This window comes from Xiphias gladius, chromosome 4, assembly GCF_016859285.1.
Source record: "Xiphias gladius isolate SHS-SW01 ecotype Sanya breed wild chromosome 4, ASM1685928v1, whole genome shotgun sequence".
In the NCBI taxonomy this organism is placed as follows: domain Eukaryota; kingdom Metazoa; phylum Chordata; class Actinopteri; order Istiophoriformes; family Xiphiidae; genus Xiphias; species Xiphias gladius.
Genome location: NC_053403.1, coordinates 10,868,537 through 10,890,257, shown reverse-complemented (window position 1 = coordinate 10,890,257; position 21,721 = coordinate 10,868,537). Strand labels below are relative to the sequence as shown.

Here is a 21,721-nt window from a genome sequence, read left to right as displayed (position 1 = left end):
CAGTGTTAACGATGGCGGCATTATATTTAAGTGTGTCATTCCCAGGGCCCCGGTGTTGTGCACGTTGGCCCAATTTCATGACTCACAGGGGCACTTCGTCGGAAGTATTGGTTCCACCTGTGCTTTTCCTGCTACGGTAAGTCAAAATGTCTGCTGTTTGAGACTATGGAGCCCACCCGTTTAAACTCTAGTCTAGTAGCTGGCAAAGTTTGAACAATACTATCTCTGAATCCAACAATAACACTGGATACATTTAGGAGACATAAGTTGTTGTTTTTTTCCGAAACAATGACATTTTATTCAAAAGATGCGTGACATATACAATTATAAAATAATTTACATGGCATGCCTAACTATCCATTCACTATAAACGTTCAGTCACCAAATCAGACTCAGATTTTTTTTTTCAAGTGTTTTTGTCATTTAAGTCTACATCTACAAATACAAAGCACATATCTTTTCTAAAGAAAAGCCAAATCCTACAATATCTACAACAGGTCATCTCATAAAATCAGTTTAAAGTGAATCCTTAACCTAAGTCCATAGGGAATTCTGAACATGAACTCAGTGGCTTACACTTGTGAACTTATGTGAACGATGTGTGTGTATGTGTAAGAAGCCATGACCACACACACATTTGACGATAATAGATTTAACACTGATGGGATTGGTAAACTGCACAGTTGATTACAAACACACCTTGACTTGACAGTTACACTCTACAAAACTAGTCTACCAGCTACACTAAACTGGGCACTTACTCATTCACATCTTTTCCATCCAATGCAAACTTCACAAAACACAGAAACTTTGCCCCCTCCCAACCCAGTCCCACCCCACCTTCCAATCTCACAATTTGGGCTACACTTGTAACAAACTTTTATCAACACAAAAAAATGTTTAGAAAACTCCACAATATACAGTATGTATAGTTACTATATCTCCTTTATGAAATAATCTCATAAATAAAAAATACAGACCAGCAATGGAGATGCTGAACTAAAAGAACGGTATCAAACTGTGGTCAAAAGTGATGACAGAATTTTTTTTTTTTTTTTTTTCCAGAAGAAAATATTGCACAAATAACACAAAAAGGTGGATATTTTCTTTATGGCATGCTCATGTTCTTTTCATTTTTTAGGATCAGTAGAGACTTTTTTCCCCCCAATTCCCATCGTTACAACCCTCCTCTGACAGACATGCATCTCGTGATATGGACAGTTCCCACTAAAGTATATAATAATCTCATAAATTCAGAGACCAAAGCAGAGCTGGTATAAAGAAAGCTAAGTTTACACTTCCCTCTAGGCCCATTTTATTCCAACTCTAAATTTTAGCTAACACACAGTTTGGCACAAATGTCTGAGGTGACCCTAATCGCATCGACTTAATGTTAATAAGCCTAAGTATTACTGCCCTTTTTAGTGATTTTGGCTACCATCAAATAAAATGAAAATGAAAGTAAGATAAAATAAAACCCATTGCAGATATTTGCAATGTGCCTACTCTTGCTCAACACTCCTATCAGCTGGCCCTGCTCTGTGTCCTTAAATTTAACACAAACACAACTTTCACTGCCTGAAAGAAAGATAAAATAAAATAAAATAAAATAAAATAAAAAATTAACCAGCTTTTCAGATTTCAGTGTCAGCTTAGTAAATGAACACATTTCAATAGCTTCATCCTTCATTGGAGTTCTGACTTCAAAGATTCAGTGACAGTGATTTCAGCTTAACTGTTAACTTTTTCTTGTGGTTGTAGCTGTCGAGTTAAACAGTACTACAGCTTCGCTCCACACCTGAAGTTACACTTAAAACACAGTGGAGACAGGTGTAAACAGACATCTGTCAAAGTCACCCTAGTCTCTTTACAACATTTACACGACTGATATGTATTTACATAACTTCTGAAAAGAGTATGAAATGGCATAGGTGAAATATACAAAAATATTTCCTGTACCTTGCTTACATGTTTAGTGTGGTCTTTAAGAGCAGGGACAGCCCCCCAACTACATACTCACTTCACAGAAGTGACAGCAGGTGACACTTCACTTCATTCCAGAGGTTACGTTGTTCAATCTAGGCCTTGGCGACTTCTTTTGCGCCCATGTCACCATTTGTAGATATTTCACTAAGTACAGGATATGTCAGTCAAAGCTATTCTGTACACCGCTCCCACCTCAATACTCCAGACTACACAGCAATATTCAGATTCAGTCACCAGTCTCCCAAATAAAGCAGGTAAGCAGAAATCCATGTTGACAGGGTATGAAGATTGTATGTCACAAACAATGATAATAATGTTAAAATTCATATCTGAATAGATAAACAACAAAATGTACATATAAATTAATCCATGTAGCAGAGTAACATTTCTTCTTCCTTCAAAGTCCCAGGAAACCATACGGAAAGGACTGCAGTTCACCTCATATATATTTACTCCTTGGCCTTCCAACGTTTTTAACAGTGGCACATCTTTCACAACAGTGAAAAGTGTGAACGCTTAGTAGTGCTCCTAAATGATGCATATATCTAAGCCTCAATTCCAGCTAAGATAGAGTGAGCAAAAGGAATGGCAGAGAGCAAAAACAAAAACTCCCTCCTAACTTCCACCATGTTGTGTCATTTAATAACATCCTAAAAGCAAAAGCAGTATAATAAAGTGGTAACTGTTTGACTGAAGTTTTGTACAGCAATGGATTTCAGTGCCCAGTAGTACCTGTGCGCTCTGGGAAAAAAAAACAACATCTTTGTTCTCCAGAGTGTGGTTTTCAAGTATTACTGCTGCCTCTTTTGAAAACTGCACCTTGACAATTCCTCTCACAGTTAACCAATCGGTTATCACGTCTATAAGCTTCTTTTAGCTAAAGCAGCATTTATTTGCATGATGATTACCAAAGCTCAGCTCTTTGGCCCTACATGCATTGCAAGGTGCCACTGACATCCAAATGGAGCAGATCTGAGGGCATCCTCGGCAAATGCAGCCAATGCTTATTGCACCAACTCTAGTGGCAGCATTGTGTAGTGCAGCATGATTGTATCTCTTTCTATGACCAGGGCTGATTTTACTTTTCTCTTCGAAATCAAAGTTTATTAATTTCAAATGAAACAACTGTGCCCCTTAAACAGATTGCATTCAAATCCCAGATATAGCTCAGGGTAAGTAGGGATGGGACATCTCATTTGAGGCGTTGAGTGACATTGGCCAGAGCCACCGCAAAGGCCTGAACAGCAGAGAAGGGATACTGGAAGTCCAGGATGTAGGCATTGCCATCGATCCTGCCAAACTGCATCACCTGAGTAAAAAACAAAAAACAAAATAGTTGGTACAGACGATAGGCAAGGAAGGTACTACCATTGACATCTTGTCCTTCTGCACACATTTCAGTTTGAGAATAACATGCAGTGGGTGGTATTTCTTGAACTGGAGATCTCTTACCTGTCTGCCCTCCAGTTCAATTTGAAAGTTCTTGGCAGACTCCTGTGTGACGCGCCCACCAAAGTCCAGCTGGTAGACCTGCGTGGCTTCATTCCACAGTGGTTGCTTGTTGGCCATGACATACACAAACCCCTGGCTGCCCAGCCCTCTGTCCTCCTTCTCATTGGCCTTTCGACATTTGATCTCATCCAGTTCACTGGCAGCCCTCAGGTTCCTCTTACTCTTCCAGCCCTTCTTACCGCTCTGGCACTGATTGAGCAGCTCATCCCCACTGATGAACAGCTCTGGCTCACTTTCTGAACTGTCTTGGAACTCACTATTGGCAGTGGCCTTACTCAGCTTCTTAGCCTTCAACTGCTGCTCTTTCTGTCCCTTCAGCTTCTTCTTGTCTCTTCCTCCCAGCCGTGGACTGGAGATGAGTGAGTTGAAATCACCCAGAGCTCTGCCCTCTTTTTTCGACTTGCTCCCTTCAGCCAGGGGTGGCACATTAGCCTCATCGGCTCGACCATCTGCCCGCTTGCGGTTCTTCTTGCTGAACTTCTCAGACCGTTGGGGCACAGGGCTCTCAGTCAAGGAGAGCACCTCCTGGAAACCTTCCCCAGTCTCTGCCATGGCCTCTTGTAGTCCTCCATGGCTCTGCAGTTCTGTTGTTGGTGGCGGAGGGGGGGGTGGAGGAGGAGGAGGAGGAGGAGAGAGAACATTTTTGTCAACTGTCATGTGGGAGGCTTTGGGTGGGAGTGGCACTGCAGGACTGGGCATAGGGGGGAAAGAGTTGTAGGTACCCCAAGGAGTGTGAAGGGCAATGGGAGGAATGGGAAGCCCAGAACAAGCGCTTCCTCCTGGATACATGGGTGGGAGGGGGCAGCAGGCCAGGTTTGCCAGGTTTGCAGGGTAACCCGGCGGTAAGACAAGGGTTGCATCCTGCTGTGAGAAGGGTACTGGCGCCACCACCTCCTTTGGGGAGGAGCAGGGGCGTGGTGACCCAGGGATGGGCTGGAGCTGGGCTCCAGAATAGGCAGTCGCTGGAGGGTACTGGAGAGAGATTTGGTAGCCAGCGGCTGCTGCGGCAGCTTGGAATGAGGCAGCACTGGGGCTGGTGGGGGATTTTGGAGAAAGGACAAAAGGCAGCCGGGACACATCCAAGTGCTGAGCTGGGGTAAGAATAAGTGGGGGTGGTTTGTGGGGTACAGGGGGGCCACTGGGGTTTAATGTTGCTGTCCGTTCCTGAGGAACCCACACCTCCTCTGTGGCAGCTGGGTCCCACTGATAGGGAGGTGGGCGTTTGACAACCAGCCCTGTTGCATCATTTCCTCCTAGTGCCAGATGCCTCAGTGTCTGATTCAAAGTTTCATCCTCAGTAAATGCTGAATTAACATAATCGGCCCTGTCTCTGTTACTTCCTCCTCCTGCTGCAGTCCCAGGTCCTTCAAGAGAGCTCAGCAGGTTGTAAGAGGACTGGGACGGCAGAGGAGTAACGCTGTTGGAGTGAACAATAACTGTGCTGTGTGGAGCCCCATTCCTTGGAGGGAAATCTTGTCTGATAATAGTTCCTCCTGCTATTCCATTAGTACTCCCTGGGGCAGTGCCTCCAACACTGGATCCACTGCTACACTGACTGCAGGTGTATAAGGCTGTTGGCACCCTCTGCTGGAATGAGGCTGCTAGTGCACTATTTTTGGCCTTGGGAGGCAGTGGTCTAGGCGGTTCCAGCATCTGGGAAACTTTGAGAGCGGCCTCTCGGCTGTTCCTTCTGAGAGTGGCATGGATCAGACTGCTGTCAAGCCTCTGTCCAGGGTTCCTGCCAACAGCACTGTTCTGGTTGGCTGCGTCAGGGTATGGGGGTGGGTCTCCGCTGGGTATGGAATAGCGAGGTGCAGTGAGTCTGTTGAGAGTGGCAGAGGTATAGGGCAGCTGGATCTTCTTGTCAGCTGAGGAGGAGGAGGATGAAGAGGTGACCCTGAGAGTGGCAGAACTGCCAGGTCCCTGGAGTGTGTACACATTCTGATTGCAGACAAGGCGTGTTCGAGGACGGCATACTTCCTCCACATTCCCACTGCTGTCAAATGTTGTTATCCTCTCATAACCCAGTGGTGTGGGGTACTGCGCTTGTTGCTGACCTGGAGGAAAAAGTGGAAACTCTCCCTTCTTCAGACAAAGGTCACCAGGAGGAGGAGTCCCAGTGGTGCCCCCTCCTGTTCCAGATGCAGCATTGGAGGCTGCAGTGGAGGCAGATGCTGAGGCAGCAGCAGCTGCTGCAGCGGCCACAGCAGCAGCCACCGTCCCGGGGTAGGGGGGTGGAGGGTTCATCTTGCTGAGCTCTAGAGGGGCACTGAACACCACTGTATCACCCTCAGCCAGCTGTGGAGTTGACCGAGTGCTTCTGATTTTCAGTAAGTGCTCGTGTTCACCCCCCACTGCTCTCTCAACCACTAAATCAGCGGGTGGATGAGGGATCTGGATCTGCAGTGTCCCTGGCTGGAGCTGGTGCATAGCTGCACCTGAAGGCTGTCCTGATGACATAGAAGGAACCGGGATTTGAATCTGAAGCTGATGCTGAAGTTGATGGTGATGCTGCTGTTGTTGCATCTGATGCTGCTGCTGCGATTGCTGTTGATGATGCATTTGTTGCTGTTGCTGCAGTTGCTGCTGAATTTGTTGATGCTGCTGTTGCAGTTGTTGCTGTTGCTGTATGTGCTGCTGGAGTTGCTGTTGCTGTTGCTGCTGCATGTGTTGAAGCTGCTGCTGAATGTGCTGTTGCTGAAGCTGCTGCTGTTGTAAGTGTTGGTGTTGGAGCATCTGCTGCTGCTGTTGGAGTTGCTGTTGCTGCTGAAGCTGTTGTTGGTGTTGTAGTTGTTGTTGGTGCTGCTGCTGTTGATGGTGATTTGGTTGTTGTTGCGACGGATGATGAGAAGGCGGCGGTCCAACCATAAGGCGCCCCATTTCCAGTCCCCCAAAGATGACCTGACCAGGACTAGAATACCTGGTGGGAACTGTGTACTGGGCTGTCAGGATGGTGTCCTGACTTTGGTCAGACCCACTGGCAGCTGCTCCAGCAGGGGTCGCGGTGGGATTCGTTAGGACATCCAGCTGAACATTTTGATTGGCTAGGAGTGACTGGACCAGACCAATGCTCTGTGCGGGGGACATAGCCTGGGCGGGACTATGGATGGGGGCAATAGGGATATTGACAGTGCAGGGAGGGTTGTCATCGGCGCCACCAGCAGGGCCTGTGACAGGCAGGTCATCTTCATCCTCACTGAAAACGTTTGGGCTGAAGACAGGCAGATTTATGTAGTCCATGGAGATCTTACGCACCTCGGGCAGGTAGATGGTCATCTGTCTGGGCTGCAGATGGAGGAGGCTTGTCTTATAGATGACTGAGGGGAGAAGGGCAGGGTAAAGTAAGCAAAAGAAAAATATAGACAAACTTTATTAATTTATTCATTAACTTTAAAATGCCAAAGAAAAAGGTGTTGATTGGTTACCTGCACCCAGATTGGTCGGTAAGAAAGCGGCCAGCCCCACTATCTTGAACTTTGTTCCCCAAATATTGGATGTGACCTGAGCAAGGTAATTTTGCTGCAAGACAGGAACAAAGAGAATCGTTTTATTTTCTATGAACACATACAAAAGTCTACAAAATGAATATATTTATGTGTGAGCTTATCATTAAGCCACATTGTCGCCACCCCTGGACAAACAGTGGCCTGACTAATCCAAAGGTGACAGCAGTGTATCAAAAGGGCAAGGACCCCTTACTGGCTTGCCACATGGCCAAAACTGTTAAGTGTGTTTGATGCAGTTAATGGGCAATTAATTTGGTCAAAGATTTGCCTTTTACCTGAGTGATGTCATCTAGAGGAAATTCCCTCCGTGTTAGACTGGGTGAACCAATCGAGGGTTTCCGTATGGGCAACCGCGGTGACCTGGAGATCTCCTGTGTAGCACGGGACAGTTTGGGCGATTTTCTGGGATCAATGTTGATCCTGTTGGTAAAGGGACAAACTAAGTCTCTACAGAGAAGGTAGCAAATAAAAAAGAAAGTTTAGGCATGCAGTGAAACAAAAAACAAACGCAGAACATTCCATTAAAATGCATCATTGATGCAAAGGGTTAATATAGAAAGGTTAAGATTTCAATAACAGCAAAGGGCTGGGGTGCCACACTATTTCTAAGATTCATCCCTGAGATACTATGCACAATTACACTTATAAAGGACTAAATTCTGGTACTACACTGTATTGGGCAGAAATGTTAATCAAAAAGGGCAAAATATTCATTTGACGTTAATTTAAAGGTTAATTCCTATGTTTTCCTGTTGTTGTAGAAGGAAGTAACAGCTATGTAAAAAAAAAAAAAAAAAAAAAAAAAAAATCTGACTTCATCCTTTGGTTCTCTCCTTTTACAGCAACATAAACTAAACTAACCCTGAATAGCTCAAATTCATGTGGGCAATGAAGTGTTTTCAAAAAATTCTCAATATGTATGAAAATCAAACTGAATCACTCTAATAAAAAAACATCCTTGATCCCACTTATTTAACAGTGTGACAACTTGCAGATGCTGTTTCACATGGACTATTGTCTGCTACTTTGTCAAAAAACACACATAAAAAAAAAACAGGAAATATTAGTTATAGATGACATGCTGCAGTACACACACAGGTCAAGTGTCTGATTACCTGGGCAATTTGGGGGATTTGCTGCCTCTGGATATCTTTGGAGATTTCTTGCCAACCCAGTCATCACTCAGCTCAATGTCACTGGAGTCTGAGCAGTTGCAGCTGTCGATCATGGCAGATATCAGGCTGTTGCCGTATATTTCATCTAAGGAGAGGGATGATGGATGCAAAGAATGGAGTTACTTCTGAGCAAATGGGCAATCAGAGTGCAGTTCTGACGATATGTGGTGTTATTTGTTTTATCATCTACAACTGTGCAGCCAACTTTTGCCCCTGTAATCACCACTGCTAAAACGTGCATGATCTTGCTGTTTCAAAAGGACTGAATTAGGAAGGAAAGATTCAAGTAGAAATATGAAATACTCCACAAAAAGCAGGCTTATCGCAATTATTACAATAAAGTTGGCACTGCAAGAAACATATTGGAATCTACTACTTGGAGGTTGAAACCGTCATCATTTTAACAAAACATGACGGCGCGGCAGCAGTGTTCCAACATTTCTACAGATAAACATTTAGACCCATTCAATCCAAAACATTGTTTCAGTAGTTTTCAATTATACTCTGTTTCCTCGTTCACAAGGCGTTTAAGGAACCACTACTGCTCTAGTTCAGGTCAAGCTAATTTATTTGATGGACATTAAAGTGTGAATGGGCTGGAACCATTTCATGGCTGGCTTCATTTATCACTGTATGGGGAGGGAGCGGTTTGATTTATGAGGAACCCAGGGGCCATCAGAGCCCCCATTAAGCAGCTTTTAATTAACATGGGCGCAATCTGCCCTATGTGACTAAAATATACTAACTCACTGAGTGCCAACTGAAGAAACTCAAATAACTGGAAAAGTACTGGAGCAGTATTCAGTATTTATTCCTGAATTTTCAGGAATAAATAAACAAAATGCAAAAGATTTACTATTACTACTATACTACAGTACTATTACTATTGATGAAACAACAAAGCAACTACATTACTATAATAATACATTATTACTGTTAAACCATTTGAATGGAAAGAATGACAAAAATCGTATTTTAAAAAAAATCTAACACTGGATATCAGGTAACTAGCACATATTCTTCTTAATCGTATTTCATAAATGAAGAGCTTGGTTTTAATGGCTTATATTTATAAGCACCTGCTGTTTATACAAATGTTGTATTTATATTGAACAGCTGACTTTAATATCCTAGGCTTTATTGATTGGATTGTACACTCTAACCAGCAAACATGTAAATTGGGAAATTATTTTTTGTTAGGTTATTATGTTCTGTTAGGTTGCCTACATGAAGGAAGCTCAGCTTTACCTGTTTTCCCATCTGTCTTGGGGTCCATAATGACAAACTCCGGACGCAGTTTACTTATTCGTCTGCCCTTGAGGATAGGCACCAGTCCCCCTAGGTACTCCAGGTACAGAGTGTAGCAGGGGCCCCCCACCTCAGGGTTATCCTCCGTACGTTTCATGGTACAGTGCAGACGCTCATTCCCAGCTGTTGGGTAGCTCACAAAATCACGCATGTTGTTGGGGTCTGGGATTGGGGGCTGGAAGAGAAAACATGAAGTTATAGTGTGGTTTAAAAAAATGCTATAACCACAATTATTTTATTCGAAGTGTTTTGCTACTTTCTTACTTTCTTATGCTAAGCTACACTTCAATTGCCAGTTCAACTGTCAATTTGCCTGGGCTCATTTTTATAGAGGCTGCTCATCTTAGTCATATCATGTCTCAGAAGGTGACATCTATGACGGCACCCGTACGAGTCAAGTATATTTCCTGGAAGCTCTTCACTATTATTTTTATGCGTTTAAGGGCTTTAACACCCTCCTGCCTTGTTCTACCTTGATGGTGGGGATGAAAGCAGCAGTGACATAAGAACAGAGGCGGGAAGGCATGGTGAGCTTGGCAACATCTTTTTCCTCCTTCACTGCTGTGGCAATGCCCTGCTGGCAGAGTAGTTGCAGGCTGGCAACACGGTGCTCCACTCGCACAACGTAAAGCGCTGGGCCACACGCAAGGAACAGACGAGAGTCCCGGTGACCCCAGCACAGGGTAGTGATCGGGCGCTGCAGGATAATGGAGAATATACATTAGAGACACCACATCCTTTCACAAAGTTAATGTCAGGCATGAAAGACTAGAGAATGTTAGGGTTTCTAACTGTTACAGCTGTGATAAAGTTCTTTCTTGAACTTTGCATCTTTGCTAGAGTGCATTTCTTAGAGAGTATTCTGAGAACATTAATCTTCTTCAATAAAATTTACAAAAAGATGAGGGTATGTGCATGCTAATGGTAGACTGCTGGGCAGACCTTGGTCACGGCATATCCTCAAATAAATTACATTCTTTATTGTAATCTTCTTGGATGGTTTGACACTTAGTGCAACATCTTTAATGTCAGAAAGTACAAACTGAAAGTTGGCTTTTCAAAGAAAATTTAATGTACTTTTCTATGAGTGAAAACGGGATTGACTCGGCAGAACTGTCCAGGTGTGTAATCCAGCAGATGTTACCTTTTCAACTTCAATGTTCAGTGGTCACTTACAAAGAATCTAACTGAAATAACACATTATATTATTTTTTTCTAGGATGACAGCTAATTGACAGGTTTTACCACAGCTAGTGACCATTTAAGTCTTTAAATACACACAAAGGAAGAGTTCAGTTGATGAGGAGAGATATAAAATTCATAACATACAAGTCTGAGGAGCCAGTTTATAATACATTAATTGAGTAAAACTAGGTACCACAAATAAATAATCTGAGTACCGATGTCTCAGAGTACTTGTTAACAAAGTTTGGCCCTGTTAAAGATGATTACCTGTGCTGGTGTGTCCAGTGTGTAGATGTGTTCCCCCTGAACGTTGTAGAACTTGACAATGGCGTTCCTGGTGGGGGGAGGACAGGATGGGTCAGTGGAGTGGAGTGTCCTCTCCATCCCTGCCACTGCAAGGAGATCCCCCTGTGAGCACCACTGGACCACCACATCTACAGCACAGGACAAGGAAGAAAAAGTACTCATACTGTTATGAACATTAACATATGCAGCCAATGTTGACAAAAAAGAAAACACAGCATTCCTTGAGACATCATTTGTAAAAGGTATAAAAGTGAGCAAGGGAAACAATGAAACAAAGAAAGAGACAGACCTGCTGGGACACTCGGGTAGACATTAATGATAAGAAGCCCATATACCTTTCAGACCGGTGCGGATAAGGGTGGGAGAGAGGTCATCGTAGTTGTTCATCAGGCTGATGTCACCAGAGGTGAAGCTGACTGTCAGCAGTGGCTTCTGGCTGTGCACTGAGAAGAGACAAAGGACAAAACAAACATCTTAGACAGGCAGTGTGGGAGGAACACAATGAGGTGACAGACAGTTTAAGTACACTGGTATCTACTGCAAACTGTTCACTTATAACCAAAACCATAACTTGACTGTTTATACATTTATCAAATGTGGTATTGACAGTGTATGTCAATAAATGTCTATAAATATCTTAATAAAATTCCAAACCCCAACCCCAGCGTTATCTAGAGATTTCATTTTATATACCAAAACAGAGAGAGTAAGTAACGTGAATGATTATTACATCCATGATCTAGCTTGACATAAAATAAGGGTAAAGCTGAAATGACCAGTCAATTAATCAATTAATCAATGGACTAAAAAAAAATAGTTCAGCAGCTATTTTGACTGGGTTTTTTTTTGAGTGGTTAATTGATTCATTTTTCAAGCGAAAATGTTAAACACTACAATTCGAGCTTCTCGGTCACACGTGATAGTAAACTTAATATCTTTAGGTTTTGGTGTGTTGGTTGGACAAAACAAGAATTTTGGTGGCTTCCCCTTGGGCTTTAGAAAACTGAGACGGGCATTTTCCTGACATTTTATAGACAAAATGAGTAATCGAGAAAATCATCAGCAGATAAAATGACATTAAAAAAATTGTTAGTTGCAGCCATATATTAGATATCATACTGGTAACGTACAGAGGATCGGGTGATCAATATGCATTTCCAGAGTGGGCATAAAAACAGACTGGGTGCGCACGCATGTGTTTGGTTATGTAAGTGTGTATTTGTGAGGCTGTTATGGGAGAGGCTAGGACAGGTCCATTTCCTTGGCAGCTGTAATTAATTTTCAGTGAGTTTCCACTGTGTCCTATTACACAGCTGCCATAAAACACACTCAGCGCATCTCACTGCTGCAAACAAGTTCCATTCTCACTCAAACTGCTATAAATAAAACACACTCAGACAACAACCCATACATTTTCCATTAAAACATCCTTGACTCTGTCCTTTCACATAGGTCCTGAAATGCCCCAAATACCAACACAAATAAAATATCCACCTCTGCTCATCTCTCAGCCCAGTAACAGTTACTACTTTCCTATAGTGATCAGTTTACATTAGGTGTTACATTACATCGTATATATGATGCTGCCATAAATGCAGTGTGTTGTGCTGTGTGTTGCAGTGATAAAAGGTCATCATCATATATCATGACAAAGAGATCTGGCAGGCAGAGGAAGAGGCGGCCTGGTGTCTCAGTCAGGTTGTCGACTTGAGAGATAATTTCTATCAGGTCCAATCAATTAGTATTGACCGGTTTAATTAGAGAGTTAGAGCATAATCAGTGTTCCAGCTAAGGCAAGCACTTTTCAGCTTTACCAGCTGGCCCATGGTGAAGGGATGGGAAGGGGGGAAAAAAAAAAAGCACCAGGATGAGGACAGACGCTCACCAGTTCAGCCTTAGCAAGAACCAATAGGAATGAGGTTGTTACCTGGGCTGGTGTCCACAGTGAAACTTTCAGGAGGGTGGGGGAAGCTAACCACATGCAACTCTTCCCTTTCATGACTGCTCACGTCCCCGTGTACCAGATACACGCACACACACCTGCCATTTATGTATTTGCATTGGACAGTGAACTCACCAGATATACTCACGGGCTCACTTTTGACTGTTCATAATTACTACTATTGCATACATTATTTATGTGTAAGTTCAGAGCACAGGAAGCCACGGAAAGAAAAAGCTGACATGGCAGGTACTATTTGAGGATTAATCTACAAGTAGGGAATAAGTGTTTACTCCGCAACTGTTCCAACTGTTTTTTTCTCTCAATTTTTTTTCTCCACGTTGTAGACTGTGCTGTAATGAGGGCTGCTGTGGCCAAAACAGGCCCCAATGCTAAAAATAGCATGCAGTCAACTGTGTCGTCACATTCAAGTACCAGGGCTATATCGTTGACACTGCAGGTAAGCTTATTTTTATGGGATTCCTGGGGATTTGGTTAAAGAAACTGCAACTGAAAATACAGTCAGAAGAGATTAACACATAATTTCCAAAGGGGTGACTTTGTTGTTCCACATTTGTACAAATGACCAGTATTGCTTCCGGACATTTCAAAGAGATGCTTTCTGTATTTCAATTCAAGACAACACACTTTCCTTTACAGGTTTCCCAGTTAGAGGCTGTGATTGTTCACTTGAGTTAACTGAAAGTATGCCGCACATGAGTAGTCTAGTGATGCACTTCCTTACACCGTGACAGCTGCTGCTATGACAACAGCCTCAGCACCATAAAGAGCAAACAGGAGGTCCCATGGCAACGTCAGCCCAATGTCAGGAGAGCTCTTTTTCACTGTGCTCCTCCTTCACCTCCTTCCCTCCATCTTTCATCACAGCCACCCAGCTCCCATTTGGTCACACTCTTTTCTTTTAATGCGTCTCTCTCCCTGTCTTCACAACTGGCAGAGAAGTGGAAAAATAGTTAAGTTATCAACTTCCCACTTCTCAGGCTTTATTAAATGGCTTCGTTTACTGAGTTTGCCTGTGAGATCAGTATCACAAATGTCTTATATTTGTAACTATAAGCTTCGATGAATACCTTTTGCAATTCAGCTCAACATTATACTCCAATCCAAATAAAACTGTTTTCTCAGGCAAAATGGCTGACAAAAAAGCGACACATACAGCTTGGATTGCCACAGTGTGTACAGTCGGGGTGGAAAAGCTTGCCATAATTATCACGCTACTGCATGTAGCTAATCAAACACATAACATGATTGTTTCAGGTCATTAGTATAAATTCAGGATAACTTTCCTTCTTTTTAAATTTTTAGAAATTGGAGGCGTTACTACTTACACCTTGGTCGGCCTAGCATTTATTAAATGAACAATCGGAGGTTTCAGTGAGCATTTAGGTTATCAATGTCTTATTCAACAACATGCCAAAAGTGATTTTATTTGGAGTTTACTACCCCATGTACTACTAAACAGGGCAAAGCAGGTATCTCAAGATAGAAATTTAAATATGACAAAGACAGTAAAAAGCACACAGAGTGTTAATGACTGGCCCTGTAGATATCAGAGGCACACAGCTGAATATATTTGCTGATCCGATCCATTGTGTTTCTTCATTTGTTAGTTTATCGAATATTATTTCTCTCTTTTATATGTCATTTATACATACCCTGATCTTCATGTTAATCTAATGAGTTGATAAGTGTCAAAACGTATGTCCAGTTGTACTCCTGTTCCAGAATGTAAAATATTTATGTTCATACCAGGAGGAGAAGGGTTACTAATGATACTATAGTGCAAACGTACCAGCAAGGAAAACTTTTCCCATCCCTTTGGACTAAGAGCATGAGGAAGAATTGATGGAGCAATAAAAGATAGAGGAAAAGAGGGGGGTTGTTGGAGGAGCACAGATGGTCCCACATCTGCTTTCTTGTGCACAGAGGTACCTATGTACGAAGCAGCTGGACAACGCCAAACCAGCACTCCATTCCCTATAGGCACAGTGCTTCAGTAAACCTTTCACAGATTGCCCTCCAATTTTACACCAGATTATATTCTTACATCATGTTTACACTAGATTTCTATCAGTTGGATTATGACAGAACAGATACCCTTCCTTAAACATTTTAACTGAGACTGGTAAAATCTTTTTAGGCTCTTAAGTACATGACTGCGTATTGGGTTATGAGCTCTGTCTCTGCTTTTGAGTACATAGAAGTACTGTGGTTGAACTTGAATGGATGCAGTGTAGCTACTCACGAAGAACCGCAACTGCTGAAAATGTGCTGCTTTCGCTGCACGGCTAATGCAGACACTTTGTTATTGTAGCTGCCATACCATCCAGATTTAAGTATTGCAGAGGAGAAATGAAAGACAAGATGCATCTATGAGTAAACTGGCTAGACAAAGAAGTGTGGGCAGATGAAAGTTTTTATTCGTTTATTTTATTTTAAAGATTTATTTTCTCTTGTTCCCTGTGCCCTTATTAGATTTCAGTGGAGAGGTAGACAGAAACTATGCGTAGCAAGAAGTGTGTGACATGCAAAAACAGTCCCTGGCTGGAACTGAACTAGAGACGTTGCATTTATATGGTACGTGTGTCTCAATCTGTAAGCCATCAGGAGGCCCCTGTGGAGACTAAAGGTTAGGGGTGAGAGGTTTTTAGCAGGTCACAGTTGAGAGTCTACTATTCAAATCAAACCCTGAGCAGCAAACCTTGTGGTGGGGAGAAGTCGTCAGAGTCTGTGTCGCTCTCACTGCTGTCTTCCACCAGGAAACTGGGGTAGTTCCAGGACATGCTTACGATGCCATCCGACTCATGAAGCAGTATGTGGGCCAGCATGCGCCCATGGCAGTCCATCACTATCACCTGTCCGTCTGCAGTACCAAACAACACCTACGACAGAAACAGTAAAGGGTTATTAGGGAGAAGAAAAAAGAGAGAGACTGAGAGAAAATTAACTTGGACACAAAGACGGAAGGACAACAATGGAAACAGAGCTTAGAAATAGAAAGGGAGATGAAAGATAAAGAGCAAAGAAAGCTTGATGACATCCAACCTGAGTTGACAATATAACAGCACTAAAGCAAAAACACAGCCTAACAGAACAACAACACATTCAAGACAGTGCGCGCCTGCTGTCACTCTTAGCTGATGTGCCTCAGGGATTGTCTCTGCCTTCTCAATGACTATTCTGCATACCAAAAGTGGCAAATGAAAACCTAAAACTTCTACATCTATTAGCGTTCAAAGGCCAACATAATGCTGGAGGAAACGTACCCATCACAATTCTGTGGGATCTGCGTGTGTGTGTGTGTGTTATACCTGCTGGTCATCAGGGGTCCAGATACCACAGGTAATCTGGCTTTCCAGGTTGATCTCGGAAGACCAGTGTCTCTGCCCACTGACTGATCCAACCAGGACAAAGCCATCACGGTAGGAGATGAGAGCCTGGGTGCCATCGTGGGACCAGGTGAAGTCACTCACCTACAGGGGACAAGACATGTCAGTTAAGAATGAAATGTTGACAGATGACTAGGTTTATTAAAAGAACAGTTAGTAGTTATCGGGAAATTCCAACTATGTATACACCTCACCTGCTATGTACAGTACCAGCAGCCTCTGATGTTCATTCTAAATGTAATTTTTTTAATGACTAACTGAAACAATTATTCGATTTAACAATACACCGACTGAGAGAAAATGAATGGGAAACTATTTTGATACCTGATTAATTGTTTAAGTCTTTTTTCTTGCATAAATGCCAAATATTCTCCGATTTCAAATTTAAGAATTTGAAATCAAATACTTTGGTTTTTGGATAGTTGGTCAGATAAAAGAAGGAATTTTAAAGATGCCACCTTGAGCTCCGGTGAATGATTTTGGGAAAGAATGAGAAACTGGTCTTTATTATCAATGATCCTTTGCCGCAGCACTCTCACTAGCAGGGCTCTGAAGATGAAAACAGTCTTTTCAAAACACTTTGAAATGTGAGGAGGAGAACGGCCTGTAGGAGCCACTAGCGAGGCATTTACACTTGTCACTTGGTATTGTTACTTCGAAACTTACAGTTTTATCCCAGTATTAACAGATCCAAGTGCTGTTAGAATACATTAAAATAAGGGAAATTAAAATAAATGGCCTTCTGCACACTGTTAATAGTGAATGGGTCTGCTTCAACTGAAATAATGACTGCTTCTGCTGAAATCTGTATAGATTAATACAAAGAGCAGAGGCGCTATTTCAAATGGCATAGGCCATATATTTAAAGAGTGAAAAGACTGTTTAGACTGTCATCTACTTACTGAATTGATCACAAAAGATCAGATGCTGACAGGATGTGTCAGATTCAGCTCAGCAGATGACAGTGTATGATCAATAAAGCCTACGCATCATACATTTCCTTGGCAGTTATTTTTAAAGTCAGAACGTGAAATGTTAAGAGGCTAGTGGCTCAGTCAATCACAATATGGTGGGAATGTGCGAGAATAAAGTGTTATCTTAACTTTCCTTACACATTAATGTGACTGACATTCCATTATATTCATGGACATACTTGTGGAAATCGCTACTTTTTCTCTTTAAATATTTGTTGTTGCTGCTGTGTGTTTTGTTCCCATTCCTTTTATATATTGTGCTTCTACTGACTATTTATATTCACCCCATTGCATTTTCATGAATAACATTTTTATTTCTGTACATTCTTTCCATATTCTGTGTAAGTGCAAAGTACATTACAACACGTCTAAGTAAAAATGCACTTTTAATTATTGATTTAGCTCATGTCCCGTTTCTGTGTATTTTACCTGAGCTCCACGGTCATTGACCAGCTCCACGGACCAGCGGCCTTCGTACTGGATCCAAACAAAGATCCCTCCATCTGTATCACAGGTGGCCAGTTTCTGGAAGGGCTCATTCCACCGCACCAACACCACCTTAAAGACACACAGCAAAAGAAATAGAAGGGGAAAAGAGTTAAAACAATGATTCTGAGACTGCCCTGCGTCCTCATAGCAGCTAAAGTTTCTGTCCCTGTCATTGTCCCCTGGTGAAATAAGTATTTTCAGAGAAATGTGCAAATTATATTCCAGATTGTGTTGTGTGGCTTTGCCCTCTTACCTACAACAGATAATGTGAGATGATCAACAACACAGTGCCTTGTCACAGTGCACTTGATCAAGACACTAAACTCTCGCCTACACACTCAGTGCAAATTGCTCTAAATGAGAACATCAGCTGAATGCCTAAAATAGAGAAAGTTAAGTCCAAGTTTCCACATTTCAGTGAGCTAAATTTAGCATCAAACCAGATGCAAATATATCACAAAGTGGGTTAACCTCATTTTGAAATGATGCAAAAAAGCTGCTATCATCCTGAATATTAAAAGACAATGAGATTCAATTATTCTCTTTCCTGTCCTTCTCTACCACAGTTCTTTTTCAAAACATGGAAATTTCTGAGTGTTCCTCCTGGTTTGTCACTTGATTTTAGTGGGTAGCTGATGGTGTGTATGTTTCCATTTCCATTTTTATTGAAAGTATTCAGTTGGCACAATAAAGAATTTTGGAGAAAGTAGAATATAAAGGTGAATGTCTAAATTTAAAAGAGAGCGACAGTAACAGATGCAAAGAAAGGAAAGGAGAGACTGAAGGGAGACACTGAGTTTACTGATGCATGAACATCCCTATATTGTGCTTGAAACAGTAAACTGTACAAAAATTATCAGCAGTGACTCACAGGTGCATAGGTTTCTGTATTTGCCCTGAGGTCTGTGGATAGAGAGATGGATCATTATTACCCTGAGGAATGAGTATAAGAGGTGGACAGTGATGATCACTGGCAGCGAGGAAGACAGATCAAACTGTTCATAACCTCTTTCTTCGTCAGTGTCACCCATCCTTAAAGGCACCCATTACAAACTCCATCCAGCCCCTCTTCTCTCTGTGTCTCTATCTGTCTGGTCTTCTGTAGCGTGACTCAGCCTATTCCCAGAGGAGTAATCCTAAGCGAAGCACGTGGGCTGTACACGCTCAAACACACAACACAGGGCAGGTTTTAGCAAGGCTTACGCTCTCTGAGTGCAAGTCCAACAGATCAGTGGCTGAGAGTTGGATAAGCCAGCCAGTCTTGCTCTCTTTCCCCAAACAACACCACCCCCTCCTAGACCCCCTTAACACACAGTCCAATCTATCCATGGTCCAATGGAACTGGTGACATTAACTGTGTGTTCACACCACAATTTTATTTTCCCTCCAAATCAAGCAATCATTCCTCCAGATGTATACTATTATAAGATCTCGTTAAGTTCATTACGTGTCTTGTTTCCTGTTTTATTTTTAAAAAACTCCCCTCTCTTGTTGTTTCAGTTCCTGCCCCTGTGAGTCTCCCACCCCTGGATCATTCACACCTGTTCCCCAATCAGCATACCTGCCCCTGCTATTCGCTGCCAGTCCACCCCATTTATATACTTCTCCTGTTTCCTTTGTCCCTTGCCAGATTGTCTATGTTATACCTTGTGAAAACATTGTTTTCCAGCATTACCCTAGTGTTAGTATCTATAGTTATGACGTTGCCTTGCCTTTTGGATTCTTGCCTGCTTCCTGCCTGTTATTGTTTGCCTGCTTTGGACTGGCTTCCTGTGTATGACCACCTGCTTTTTGAGTAAAGACACTGCCTTTTTGAACTGTACATCGCCTCCTATGAGTATCTCTGCTTCTGAGTCTCAGCTCACTCCAGAATTGTTACAACTATACAACATCTTCTAACACCAATGCCATGTGTTGGTTTAGGATGCATTAACAAATCCACAAAAAAGAGACAATTTTTGCACAAATAATAAAAAAGGGACATCTCTTAAGGAGTGCAGCTGTAACAAGTGAGGCCATTGTTTAAATCGTCATCTGTAACTACACTGGTAAGTTCAGCTCAGCAGGTGACTGATCAATCACATCATACTTTTGCTTCATGTTAAATACTCTGAGCAGCACATTACAGTGTAGGGAAGTTAGTTTGATAATCACCATGGTGGGAGAAATCCCAGGTAGCTTTCGCTCAGGTGGATTTATCTTAGGAGGGGAATTTTTAGTACACTGTACCGGTCTTACAAATGAAGTCCTAAAAGGGGTAATGGAAAATCATTAGAATATTTTCCAGAAGATGAGGTTTCTATGCAATTACAGCAGCAACCCTGAGGTAACTCCAGTAACCAATGGCATTTACTCTGCAGTTTTTCAACAATTCCCTATTTGTTACTGTCTTGTGTATTGTTAAATGTCAAAAGTGATACAAGACAGCGTTAGCCTTGATGAACATAAAGAGATCTGTCTTGTACAAACATGTTTACATAAATAAACCATGTACAGATCTCAAAGTGTAATGTGTGTACAGTGGCATTCATCACTCTCCTAGCCCTGCTCCCTCAGCAACAAGGTCTCCTGTGAGCCAGTTTTGCTCTTTCACTCCCACTCCCAGTGGTATAAATCCTAATGTTGCTCTATAGGCGTGTCTCAGCTGGCAGGCCACATCGAAAAGAAAGCATTGGCTTTACACACGTTGTGTCTTGCATGTTTGCACACTTATCTGCAGCCTCGTAAAGGTGAGAATAATCTGTGTGTGTGTGTGTGTGTGTGTGTGTGTGTGTGTGTGTGTGTGTGTGTGTGTGTGTGTGTGTGTATAAATTTAGCTCAATGTGGAGATTAATGTGAGCTAGTCAGGCATCCCGTGAGGGAGACACCTGAGCACCTCACTGTGACGCAGTGATCTGGGAGATCAGACTTCACATGGAGACAGACAGGATAAGAGTGAGAGGCCACAGGACAGCCACTAGCCAAAGATATCGGGTTTTAATAGGCACATGCACAAATACAAACACACACACATTTCAGTAATTATCATGTGCTACATGGTCAAAGAGAAGTACTGAAAAAAAATGACTCACTATGCAGTAGGTTATTATTACCCACTTGTTCATATCGCTTCAAAGTAGCTTAGAATGAAATATAAAACACTTTGATATTTTAAAAATTGCACAAAGAGTTGTAGGAGGACTGTAGCACGACTGTAAAAGCCTAAAGCCTCATGTTTTCAGGCAGGGCAAAGCATTTGTCTTCTCGCCATTCCATCCCAACCAATAAACTAGTAAGAGAGGAAGAGAGTTTCCGATCCCTTTAAATCTGCCCTTTGGCCAGCACATGGCCATTGACAATTTCTGCTTGGGAAGTTGGCATAGTCTGTACTCCTGCCTTTCCATGCTGTTGTCACTTCAGGTCTGGCCTCTTGCTGGGACTCAGAGACTGGGAGTTGAGCTGACCCTAACAACGGAGAGAACTAAATCAAATCAAGGGACAGCTTTGGGGTGCATTCGAGTCAGCAGAAGTGAGAGGACACTGAGGCAGTGAAGTGTCACAGTGGTGCAATCGGGAGCTCATGGGTCCATGGCAAAACTGGTCCCTTGCATGGAAGACTCTTTTTGCAAGGTTACGAATAAGCAGGCTGGACCGGTAGTTAAGAAGTAGCTGTAGATTGCTTTGCCACATTTTGACAAATCCACTGTTTTTTTTTTTGGTTTGTTTTTGCTTACATGCTATACATGCACACTACAAACTGCATGCAAAATGAAATAAAAGTGTTATGTAAAACAAAGGGGTTTCTAAATAAACTATAAAAAGTTGTAGTTACACCTATAAAAAATTTAGTTACGCTCAGTTTAGTCTTTATTGTCCTACATGGAAAATTTGAATTGTAGCATGGCAATAACAGACACATCAAAACAGCACATGAATTAGAGAAAGTTAC

The 21,721-nt window shown here is 42.3% G+C and overlaps 1 protein-coding gene across 1 annotated transcript in view; it reads right to left on the bottom strand.

Annotated features, from left to right (window-relative positions):
* Nucleotides 1-287: 287 nt before the first annotated feature.
* tulp4a (TUB like protein 4a) overlaps nucleotides 288-21,721 on the bottom strand; it is a 31,676-nt gene continuing 10,242 nt past the window's right edge. The window contains exons 4-15 of the mRNA XM_040125302.1: nucleotides 17,734-17,862; nucleotides 16,253-16,414; nucleotides 15,643-15,823; nucleotides 11,314-11,421; nucleotides 10,940-11,106; nucleotides 9,960-10,184; nucleotides 9,428-9,662; nucleotides 8,120-8,264; nucleotides 7,280-7,451; nucleotides 6,924-7,017; nucleotides 3,439-6,815; nucleotides 288-3,295 (exon numbers count right to left, since the gene is read on the bottom strand). Of these exons, the coding sequence (XP_039981236.1) occupies nucleotides 3,179-3,295; nucleotides 3,439-6,815; nucleotides 6,924-7,017; nucleotides 7,280-7,451; nucleotides 8,120-8,264; nucleotides 9,428-9,662; nucleotides 9,960-10,184; nucleotides 10,940-11,106; nucleotides 11,314-11,421; nucleotides 15,643-15,823; nucleotides 16,253-16,414; nucleotides 17,734-17,862 (5,112 nt within the window). The 3' untranslated portion in view covers nucleotides 288-3,178. The remainder of the gene's footprint in view (nucleotides 3,296-3,438; nucleotides 6,816-6,923; nucleotides 7,018-7,279; nucleotides 7,452-8,119; nucleotides 8,265-9,427; nucleotides 9,663-9,959; nucleotides 10,185-10,939; nucleotides 11,107-11,313; nucleotides 11,422-15,642; nucleotides 15,824-16,252; nucleotides 16,415-17,733; nucleotides 17,863-21,721) is intronic.